Source organism: Lepidochelys kempii, chromosome 2 (genome assembly GCF_965140285.1).
Source record: "Lepidochelys kempii isolate rLepKem1 chromosome 2, rLepKem1.hap1, whole genome shotgun sequence".
Classification (NCBI taxonomy): Eukaryota; Metazoa; Chordata; order Testudines; family Cheloniidae; genus Lepidochelys; species Lepidochelys kempii.
In genome coordinates this window covers 112,678,874-112,691,188 of record NC_136381.1, presented here as the reverse complement: position 1 = coordinate 112,691,188, position 12,315 = coordinate 112,678,874, and the positions used below count along the sequence as shown (strand labels likewise).

The window sequence follows — 12,315 nt, the reverse complement described above, 5'->3', positions numbered from 1 at the left end:
GTGAGCTGCTTTCCCTCTGCTGATCAGTGTGGATGAAAATGTGTATCAACAGACCTGATATAAGGACTTGAATCAGGTATAGATTCATAGATATTTAGGTCAAAAGGGACCATTATGATCATCTAGTCTGACCTCCTGCACAACGCAGGCCACAGAATTTCACCCACCACTCCTACAAAAAAACCCTCACACCTATGTCTGTGCTATTGAAGTCCTCAAATCGTAGTTTAAAGACTTCAAGGAGCAGAGAATCCTCCAGCAAGTGATCCGTGCCCCATGCTGCAGAGGAAGGCGAAAAACCTCCAGGGCCTCTTCCAATCTGCCCTGGAGGAAAATTCCTTCCCGACCCCAAATATGGCGATCAGCTAAACCCTGAGCATATGGGCAATATTCATCAGCCAGATACTACAGAAAATTCTTTCCTGGGTAACTCGGATCTCACCCCATCTAATAGCCCATCACAGGCCATTGGGCCTATTTATGAATATTTAATTACCAAAACCATGTTATCCCATCATACCATCTCCTCCATAAACTTATCGAGTTTAATCTTAAAGCCAGATAGATCTTTTGCCCCCACTGCTTCCCATGGAAGGCTATTCCAAAACTTCACTACTCTGATGGTTAAAAACCTTCGTCTAATTTCTAGTCTAAATTTCCTAGTGGCCAGTTTATATCCATTTGTTCTTGTGTCCACATTGGTACTGAGCTTAAATAATTCCTCTCCCTCTCTGGTATTTATCCCTCTGATATATTTATAGACAGCAATCATATCTACCCTCAACCTTCTTTTAGTTAGGCTAAACAAGCCAAGCTCCCTGAGTCTCCTTTCATAAGACAAGTTTTCCATTCCTCGGATCATCCTAGTAGCCTTTCTCTGTACCTGTTCCAGTTTGAATTCATCCTTCTTAAACATGGGAGACGACAACGGCACACAGTATTCCAGGTGAGGTCTCACCAGTGCCTTGTATAACAGTACTAAAACCTCCTTATCCCTACTAGAAATACCTCTCCTGATGCATCCCAAGACCGCATTAGCTTTTTTCACAGTCATATCACATTGGCGGCTAATAGTCATCCTATGACCAACCAATACTCCAAGGTCCTTTTCCTCTTCCGTTACTTCTAATTGATGCGTCCCTAGCTTATAACTAAAATTCTTGTTATTAATCCCTAAATGCATGACCTTACACTTCTCACTATTAAATTTCATCCTATTACTATTACTCCAGTTTACAAGGTCATCCAGATCCTCCTGTAGGGTATCCCTGTCCTTCTCTAAATTGGCAATACCTCCCAGCTTTGTATCATCCGCAAACTTTATTAGCACACTCCCACTTTTTGTGCCAAGGTCAGTAATAAAAAGATTAAATAAGATCGGTCCCAAAACCGATCCTTGAGGAACTCCACTGGTAACCTCCCTCCAGCCTGACAGTTCACCTTTCAGTAGGACCCATTGTAGTCTCCCCTTTAACCAATTCCTTATCCACCTTTCAATTTTTCAATTGATCCCCATCTTATCCAATTTAACTAATAATTCCCCATGTGGCACGGTATCAAATGCCTTACGTTCTATAAAAGAACGAAAATGGGATTTCAATCAGCCTAATTTGTCATGGAAGATGATGGCTAAGAGGGAAAAAAAAACCCCTAATCTGCAGGTATTGTATTTTAGTAACAATATGGTACTATCGGCTAAAAACTCTGCAAAGGCCAAGTGAATGGGATTTGTGCAAGGGTTCCCCAAAGGGGCTCAGAAAAAGGAGTCATCCTCTCACTGTCTCAGGCTACAGAACACCAGTAGCACTGCACCATATCTGCTGCAGCAACCACATGCCTCCCTGTGCCCACCCCTTAAGATCCCCATGCATTGGTGCAAAGAGAGCCCCTTTGGAAACACAGCATCAAGGGGCAGTAAAGTCTCAACTGCATGGAGCTGGACTCCAGATGATAGAGCCTAAGTGCAATTTTTCAAGCAGAAAAGCAAGATGGGCAGTCAGGGAATTCCATCTCTGCAGCAGTGTATCAGTCAGACAGGGTAGTGGTGTAGCTGGCAGTGTGTGTGTGTGTGTCGTGCGTTCACGTGTTGAATGCTTTTTAATTTTCAAAACATTTTTTTGTCATGTGTTTGCAAATAATACAGTACTCTCTAGCACCTCAGTAAAGCTAGTTCTAAGCTATCAATAGAGAAAGTGTAGACATTCACACCAGGCAACATACCTGTTTTTGTAGTCCTTTAACACCCTGTTAGTATAAAAAGTAGCAGCATCATTCATCTCCTTGACATAAGGGCCTGGTTTAGGAGACTAAGAGAACAGCACCATTGCCCAAGCAGAGCAAGAAAAAAATAAAAGAAGAGAAGAGTTAAAACATTAGTCAAAACCCCCCACCACTATTTTAGACTAAGGGCTTGTCTTCACTACGAGGGAGATCAACGCTGCTGCGAGCGATGCAGTGGGGGGTCGATTTAGCGGGTCTAGTGAAGACCTGCTAAATCGACAGCAGAGTGCTCTTCGGTTGACTCCGGTACCCCAGCTCTCCGAGAAAAGTAAGCGAAGTCGACCGGAGAGCATCTCCCGTCGACACAGCGTAGTGAAGACACCAAGGTAAGTCGACCTAAGCTACATTATTCATGTAGCTGGAATAGCGTAACCTAGATCGACTTACTCCCCTAGTGTAGACTAGGCCTGAGTGTAGAGATAAGGAGATGGGAATGCAGAGTTAAATAATATTCAGGACTGCTCTGATTTGATTATTTGTTTATGGAGTACCATTAAGAAGTGCATTTAAAAATGCCCTAGTCTGTGTCTAACTCACCACTGTTATCCACCCAAGTGCAGGAATGCTTTCGCTGACAGCTGAGAGGTGGTTGAACATTTTACTTCCTCGGTTTCTCTCTCTGAAGGTTTGGATTTCCTGGATCTTGTCAGATATAGGTTTGAGCAGCACGGCCATCTCACTCTGCAGTAAAACATGAAACTATTGGTAACATTGGCAGACTGGAAGCACTCTGTGCTCAGCACTTCTCCGTGTAATGCCATCGATTTAGGGAGGCAATAAAGGTCAATGTCTTGTATCACTTGTAAGCCCACCACACAACTTCATTTGCCCCGCTCCAGTTACAACAGCAAAACATCCACCCATTAAATACTGATGTGCATTGCAATGTAAATTACAGTCAGCATTGGCAGTGTCTGAGATATGTGCAATCTATACAGCAGGGCTGGTCAAACTGGCTCTTGTACCGTTAAAGTGTGGCTCGCAAGCCCCCCACGTTCCCCCATTCTCTGTCTACCAGACTGAGGGGGAGCTCAGGACCTCTGCCTTGCAGTGGGGCGGTGGGGTAGGGACTTCTGTCCAGTAGGGAGGGGAGGGGTCTCCGGGCTTTAGCCCTATAGGGTGCACTTGCTGGGGCTCGGGGCTTCAGCAAGAGTGGGGCTGACGCCCCGAGCCCTGGCTCCTGCCAGGTGTGCTCCAGCTCTCGAACTTCTGAAGATTTTTGTATGTGGCTCAGAGGGCCAGTGAGTTTGGCCACCCCTGCTATATAGTTAAACAGGGACCTGTGCTTCCTGGGACCTGTGATGCTCCCCAAGGGCACCCATGGTTGTGAGGCACCTCACTACTACCTGCCTTTAGCAGACACAGACAAGACTTCTTCACACTGTGGATCAACTCCCTGAAACCAATGGCCTCTGGCAATACAAGCACTGCCTTCCAGGCCTCTGCAGGCCTCACTCCCTCTGAGCAGGTTGGCACACACCAACAGCCAAGCCCTTTCTGAGCATTCCCTGTTTTGTCCAGCCCCGTATTCATTAAACACTCAGAGAAATAGCAGGATATAGAGAACATTCACACTCAGAAAACACACACAGAGAAAACAAATGTACACATAAGGCATACACCAGCTTGTAAGATTCAGCTCAAGACCCGCACTTTGCTTAACATCAGTGCACTGAGATATATTTATAGTGAAAACAAGAATAAGTTTATTATCAAATAGTAGATATTCAGGAGATAGTGAGTAAGGATACTGGAAACATGGTTACATATGAAACAATATCATAACACACTTTCTAGAGACAGATTAACTTCCTTTCTAAAGATTTTCAACACTTTCAACCAAGGCTGGCTGAGATCCCATTTTCATGAATATAAACACATCGTCCATTTACTTCCTAGGTACAAGATGAAGCGGTATCTTCTTTGTCTTCTAGATATATCAGCAAAGTTCATGGTCTTTACTCACAGACAGGATAACCTCCCATAGATTGTCTTTTTTCCTGTGTGACCTTTCCCTGTTTGCTTCACATCTCTTCATTAATATTTGACTTCATATGTAAATGGGCAGCCATTGTGTTAGTTTACAATGCTTAATTTACATCCTGACACAGAGACACACACATTTCTTACCTCCCGTTTGGAGGAAAACCTGTTTTTCACCTTTGCTGATGACAAACATCTTGATACAGACTTAAAAAACATATTTTCAGTGTGTGTGTATATACATAACTTCTTCATACATATCACTAGGATAGTAATGACCAGTGTGACACTGGCTTTAACTTGAGACCTCACATGACATTCTTTGAAGAAGCAAAATGTACATACTAGAATCAGGATATGCCCCTAAACTTATCAACTGGCATTATGAGATTCTTGGGTCACAGGACCCCACTCCTAAAATGATTATACATTTTGGAGTTACTGTGACAATTAGTTTTTTCATACGATATTCCAGAAACTTCTTTAGGACACTTGCAATGCCCTGGGTTTTCATTTTATTTATCAAAATGTATTTTATGTCTGATTTTGTTTTTTAGAAGTACAAAATATTTGTTTTGATGTATTGCTATACCAAGTAGAATTTGCTCTGTGTTTACCAGCAACAAACAGTCCAACAGAATGAGTACTCAGTGCGATTGAATAGCGTTTGGAATGAAGAGAAAAGCTGGATGAGCATAGATGGCATCTAAGCTATTCTTTTATTCAACGTGAATATTAATCACACTTGTCCAGTGTATCAGATAAACTCATTCAAAACACTAAGTCGGTGGAAAATTTACCACATTCAGTAATAGACACATGTTGCTGCAGAGTGAGAATCTGTCAGCATCTTCTTATCTGTAATATAAACTATCTTGCGACCCTAAAATATATTGCCACAAAAATGGCTCAGTTTTTGATTTTAAAAGTTCAGTCACCTAACCCATGCCACACACTGACATGTAACCGACTTGAGAGAACAACATTCCCCAGTGCCCATGCTCTTTCCTGAAATATAACCGAGGGGAGAAGTTGGCCACTAGTATTTATGGACAAAGTTGTCTGAGACAGATATTTCTTTTCACTTTTCCTAAGAGTGTAACTGTTTGACTGACTTAACTGTTTACTGAAGAAAATTCATTTTTCAGAATACTTTGAGGACCAGCATTACCATTCACATAATAAAATTACCATTATTGTACAATTACCTGCCCAGTCAAGGTGCAGGTCCATTCTGTAGTAAGAAACTGGTATATCAGAGTGCTTAAATACTGCAGTGATGGATGCTATACAATTCCTAAAATAGGTAGGTAGTGTAACAGAGAGATTAATGATCAGAAAGACTTTCCAGTCAGCAAAGAAAGATTGATTGTAAGTGGCTTCATTTGCAAAAGATGTATCCAATAGTGGGATTAGTGGAAAAGGTGAAAGCTCCTAAATGGCCTTTTGAGAGCTACACAATTTTCTTTTCCGTGCTGGGAGAGAGTTGTAACGAAGAGAAGTTCAAATGTTCCCCAGATCAGCTAAGGAATACCTTTACAGGATGACCTTCTTCCTGCCTTTCCATTTAAAATATCTCATGACTTCTGATTGAGCAACAATATCTGATGACTTCTGATGGCTTTAAAAAATAACACACAGCAGTAAGCTTTGCTTGTTTATTTCCCTCCCCTTTAACATGTGTTTCAAGCCATTCCGCATGACGTAAGCTTCTTAAAATATTCCCCCTACTTAAAATAAATGTGTCAAAGTTACCATAAATCAACATATGGTCAAAAGGCTTTCCCAGCAACAGGGGAAAAATCAGGGGTTAAAAAATTTTAAAGGAGTCAGTCTCGAACCTTATTATTGTCACATTGAGAAAGACCAGTGCATCTGAAAAGTTGTTGATATCTGGCTTGCCTCCACAAAGGGCAAAAATATGATATTTACAATATTAACTGGATCAGAAAGGATTCTTGTTTATCTCTGGCTCCCCAACTACAAGTCATTAAGTCTGAAAAGACCCTGCGATCTCTTAAAAATTGGTTTTGTGACCATAATATTATCAAGTTTGGAAAAGTTCTTGTTTACAGTTTTTATTTTTTCATACAACACTCAGGAATCGGAGTACAACAGTGATGAGCAAAAATGAAATTAAATAAAGTATTAGCCCTGCTTTTGTGTTGTGCTAATTTGCTCCTAGAGTCTAAGGAATGTTTACAGTCTCTAGCTCATCATAAACCTTCATGGTCCAGATCCAAACAGCCCAAGAGAATGTCAGGAACAGAACATGTAGCTCCAGAAAGGCCTTGCATATCGAGGCAGCATGGTCGTGGGGATAGGGCACAGGCTTGGTAATCAGGAAACCTCAGTTCTCTTCCAGGCTCTGCCGCTGACTTATTGTGTGACTTCTGGAAAATCACTTCAGTTCTCTATGCCTCAGTTCCTTATATGTCAATTGGGGCTGATGATACTTACCTTCATTTGTAAAATGCTTTGAGAGCCAAGGATAAAAAGCCCTAAATAAGAGGTAAGTAGTATTATTACTGCGGGCAGGGGACCCAATCCTGCTTTCATTAAGGTCAACAGAAAAGCTCCCATGACTTCAGTACAAGATTATGTCCATTCATCTTACGTGTGTTAGAGTTTTCTGTTGCTTTGAATGTAGGGAGATATATATTTTCTTTTGCTGCACTACATATTAAATATTTCTAAAAATGTAGTCCATTTTACATTTTCTATTAAGTTATTTAAGCCCATCGCAGGGCTTTTAAAGATGAAATATTAAGTGCTAGAGAAACTGAAAGGAGCAGAATTTGGATTCATACAGCAGCTAGATTCATCCTCACAGTAAGTGCGTGTGTGTGTAGCTTCTTGTTACTCATGCACTTGGGCAAGGGTCTGTCACAATCCAGCCCTAAGCATCCGAACTTCTTAAAATGATTGAAATGTACCATTAGACGAATGAAATACAGTGCATTTGACTATGTGGTGCGGGGGAATTAATTAATAAAATACTCTTACTTCTGGCAGTAATAGCTCTTGATTTGGCTCTACAATAGGAGCAATATGGATCTGCTCTGCTCAGGATTCTAAAAGAATTTTCTCTTTATTAGCTACCAGCTGATTTAATATTCATTGTGATAAAGTGAATCTCTATGCTGTATCTCTAACAAAAAAAAAATCAATTCAAAGAGATGAATCTGACCAATTTAGTTGGAAAAAACTTCAACATGTCTTCTGCATGTGCTACATGAAATTTCTTGTCATGTAAAACAGCACAGTTGTTCAAGGTACAGTAATTTAGGACTCTTGGTATTTAAACTCTAGATCCATTCCTATTATAACATCATTTTACTGAAATTTAAAAAATGCAGAATAGTACAACTGAAAAATATCAAATATAATTCTTAGCTTCTGTCTTACCTTTCGGCCTTTATAATAATTAGTAATGCCAGACAAGAATCTCTTACCCTTATTAGTAGTTGTGGAGCAAAGCTTGAAAATGTGAATCCTAAAGGTTCACAAACCACAAGGCAAATAAAAAGAAGCCAACATATTATTTTTAGTCTCATGACTTTAAGCCAATCTCATAGTGTTTTGGGGCTTGACTAATTTAAAAAAACAAAACAAAACAAAAAAAGCTTGGGGTTGACAACACTTCCGGTATATCTACCCAGCAACTGGGAAGGTGTTCCCCATCCTGAATCAACAGACACGCGCTAGCTCTGCTTGAGCTAGCACGCTAAAAATAACCGCATAGCCAAGGGTAGCCCAGGAGGTGGCTCAGGCTAGCCACCCAACGATATACCCTGGAGGTTGGGTGTGACTGTATTCAGGTAGCTAGTCAAAGCCACTGCCCATGATGCTATGTGACACTGCTATTTTTTTTAGCACACTAGCTCCAGCAGTGTTTGGAAGCACCCTCCAGCTGCTGTGTAGACATACCCTGAGTTCTCTCCAACCTTGTCCACACTGCAGCAGTTAGTTTGGGTTAGTACATTCCAGTTACAGCATCCAGGTTACCCGAGTTCGAGTGAGAGCAGAGAGTGGTCGCACTGCGAAACAATGCTGGAGCTACACAGTGATTGGATTAGCATCTGATGAGTTGTAACCTGAGATGCTGCATCCCCACAGCTATCTGGTCATCCTAGATCCTTCCCATCTTGGATTCCAAGTTAGAATAATTCCCTGCACCTCCACCAAGCAGTACAGCATATCTTTTACTGTGAATTGTGTATGGCCATAAGGCAGGCCAGAGTTAGTGATATCACTGTGTATTGAAGAAAAAGGCATTGTAGTTTGTTATCGCTGATGAGATGAAACTCTGTTATGGATGGATAAAATCATCTAAGAGTTTCTGGCATAACTACAGTTGCAGAGTTTGGGTGCATTAACTGTGCTTTTCCACACTTTCAAATGTTTGTGTTTCTTTTAAAGGCAATCTGTAAAGAGCATTTTTTTTATTGGACTTGAACCCTTCTTTTATTATGCATACGGAAGGAATGAAAGGTTGTTTTGTTTTTGACATTCAAAAATGTCAGCAGTGTGATGGAATAATTTTTCTATTTTATTACTAATCTGAACTCAACTGAGGTGGTGCTTGTGTTAGGCTGAGGAATGATTTTCAGAGCTGAATCTAAATAAACCCAAAACAAGCTGCTAAACAGCCTTGAACCTCCAGGGCTTGCTGTTTGGGAAATATCTGGATCCCTTGAATGGTTACAATTTTCTGTTTGTTTATTTCCTAGCAAAAATGTATCCAGCTTTCAAAGGCAGCTGCCGGACAATTCCCTTTGCACACTCCTCCTCCTCCTCCATGGGATGAGATGATTCACCCCCCTTGCACAAAGGAGCTTTGTCTTGTGTGAGGTTTGAGTGGGAAGAAATTGCAGCCCCTCTGCATCTGCTACTTCAGCCTCTGGGCCAGAATAGCATCCGCTGCCCCTGTGCACTGGGGAGCAAGTGGGTTACTGCTAAATATATGACAGCTTTCAGAGTAACAGCCGTGTTAGTCTGTATTCGCAAAAATAAAAGGAGTACTTGTGGCACCTTAGAGACTAACCAATTTATTTGAGCATAAGCTACAGCTCACGAAAGCTTATGCTCAAATAAATTGGTTAGTCTCTAAGGTGCGACAAGTACTCCTTTTCTTTTTGCTAAATATATGCAGCTGCAGCTTCAGTTGAACTTCCCCCACCCTGGGTCCATAGGCCTTCACCACACCAGCTTATTCGGGATCAGTACAGAGATCTGTCTTCAGGGATCCCTCTGTGTGACCAATCCACTCACACCTCCCCCAGGGAGGGCTACAGCAATATTTCCATGCAGGGGGCCTTGTGCAGACCCTCCATACATAAGTGAATTTTCTGATTTCTCTTAAATTAAATGAGTCTCCAACTCAATTGTACATTTAGGGCTTGTTCCTGCATTCACAGAAGTCAATGGCAAAGCTCCGATTGACTTTAATAGTGCAGGACCTGGGCCTTAACAAGGTGTGACAAGTGTGAGGGAAAATTCCTGGCCTTACCAAGTCAGTTGTCTATTGACAGATGCATGTGATTCAGCAGTCACTTAAATGGCATTTGATGTATTTCTCTTAAAAACCACAGCAATGCCCAACCTAATCACTAATTGGTGTTCTGTCAAAACTGACAAATTACTATTTTTGTCACTTGTGGTTTTTATTTTTATGCATAAAACGTTAGGAAAGCAAACAGCCAGGAACATGAAAGATAAATAGTTTCCTAATCAGTGAAGAAACCTGGGGCTGGTGTAAATTTCAGTGAAGCTGTGCCAAGTTATACGAACAGAGAATCAGGCCCAATATATTTATTCTGGGAGCCTGGAGTCAGTCTGACAATTTTTATAATTAGAATTGCCTGCTACTGCACACTGCGTTACCTTCTGCGGTCATTCTGGCCAGGCAGCACACTGTACGTCCAACAAAGAGCCACTCCTAAGGTCAGACAAACTGTGCAGACCCACCTAGGTGTTCTGCTGCCCCAGCCAAACTGAACAGATTCCACTCCTAACTATGGGTTGCTACCCAGGCAAGACCAGATTTGCTCCTAATTTGTGCTGCTCGAGGTACTCCTGTGTTCTGTTTGTTACATGGTTTGCCCTACTCTGTATGTTCTAGCAATACACTGAAGCAAATTTCACAACAGAGAATGGCGGTAGGAGGGCATATGCACTAACTGAAAACACAGAAGTGCGCAGGAAGACTGAGCTGACTAGCTATATAAGCTACTCGGTTTTAAAAAGCAATCACATGCTGTAGTACCACTCCAACAGCTTTAAGAAGGACAATAATTCTTCTCTAAACACTGCCACTGTTAAAATCCACTCACCGGATTCACCCTGTGTTTATGATGGCAAAAACCCCGGTCGCAGGTCACTAGTGGTAGCATATTTGCCAGAGATGGAGACTGCAGCAGTGCCCAATCACCATGTTGTCTCTCCTGCCAGAAGATGTAGCGGGGGTGAGTGCAGACCAAAAGTGCTGGGAAGTGGGTGGACCTGCTGGCCAAGGGAGTGAGCTACTTCAGTTTTGGGTGTGCAAAAAATGAAGAGCATGGTCCCTAGTGGATTAGGGACTCTTACCAGAATACTTACATCAAAATGGTTTAATGTAACCTTATATAGCTCAAGGGCTTGAGTATGAGCATTTCTGCAGGGACTGAAAACTGGCTGAAGGATTATGGAGAAAGGATAAATGCCAAAAGGAAATGTTTCAGGCAGGTATCCAATAAGGAGCCACAGGGATTATTAGTGTTGTGTCCAAAGGCATTTACTGTTTCATTCATGAGCCTCGAGAGGCAATGAATAGCATATCCGTTAAAACGGTAAAATGGTGCTCAGCCCCTGCACGGATGTGCTGGGGGTCAAAGGTGGAAGGAGCCTCCCTCTTACTTGTGTCTGGCCCCTGCATGTGTACACGATGACAGTGCTCACACTGAGAAGTGCAAAGTCTGTGAGAGGCTAGCGATGCTGGTGGTGTCTGCCCCTCAAAAGGGTGTGAAGAAGCAGAACCGTAGCCTCACCTCCCTTCTGCACTGGCCAGAAGAGCTGGTAGGGTACAGAGAATGGACTTCCTCAATGGTACCACAACAACCACAGCCTTCCTGTACTCTCTGGAGCTCCAGGTGGCATTATGCCTTCCCGAGGCTAAGTGCCCTGCCTGCAGGGCTGTGTCTCGAACACTTCAGACCATCAAGCTGCAGAAGACATTAACTTGGGAGGTTTTGCAGACACCAATGAGGAAAGAGAAACCATACAAGGGGATCTAGAGAGGTGAGCTATGTGGGCAGGAAATAAAATTAGTCTGAAGCTGGTAAAGTGCATCTGGAGGAAAAAAAGTGAGCAATACACAACCAATGGCAGGTAGCTATTTGGAAAACAATAATACTTACCAAAAAAACAACCAAGGATGGTGGTGGACAACTGGATGTAAGTGTGCAATGCTGAACAAAAAAAAGAGCCCATGCAGTTTTGGGCTGCATATACAAAAGGCATCACATGAAGGAGCTGGGAACTGTATGCTGCCTGTGGACCCTCTTTATATGGCATTAATGAGACCACAGGCATCACACAGTTCTAGGCTAATTCATACCTGAAACATACTGACAATCAGGAAGGAATGCAGAGAACCTGGGTGGAAGGGGGAATAAGGGCCTAATGATGCAAGGTGCTGAGTGCCTCTTATTAGGGGCGCAGCACTCTCAACTCTCATTCACTTCAACCTCCACACTTTTTACCAGATTGTGCCCTGAGGGCCTAGAAAGATTTAAGAAAGAAGAAAAAATAATTGGACCAAATTCTACTTCTAGTTACAAAGGTGCAGGCTTGCTGAAGTCAACCAAATGAGTAAAATGACAGCAGATCTTGACCTAAAATGTTTAGTTTGGCTGAGCAATGACTGAAGAGGAAGGGATGTATTTAGAAAATAGGTGGTCCATGGGTGGTATATCTAGGAGCAATCAGTAATGGAATGACAATCAACAAAGAGAAATTCTACATAAGTAATAGGAAAAATCTCCTACTTGAGGCAATAGTCTCTCATGAGAT

The 12,315-nt window shown here is 42.1% G+C and overlaps 1 protein-coding gene across 2 annotated transcripts in view; it reads right to left on the bottom strand.

The window, feature by feature from the left end:
- The window catches only part of CAP2 (cyclase associated actin cytoskeleton regulatory protein 2), an 87,748-nt gene that overhangs the window by 27,741 nt on the left and 47,692 nt on the right, over positions 1–12,315 (bottom strand). For both annotated transcript variants that reach the window (XM_073331990.2, XM_073331989.2), the window contains 2 exons: positions 2,818–2,961; positions 2,221–2,306 (listed from right to left, as the gene is read on the bottom strand). In XM_073331990.2, the coding sequence (XP_073188091.1) occupies positions 2,221–2,306; positions 2,818–2,961 (230 nt within the window). The remainder of the gene's footprint in view (positions 1–2,220; positions 2,307–2,817; positions 2,962–12,315) is intronic.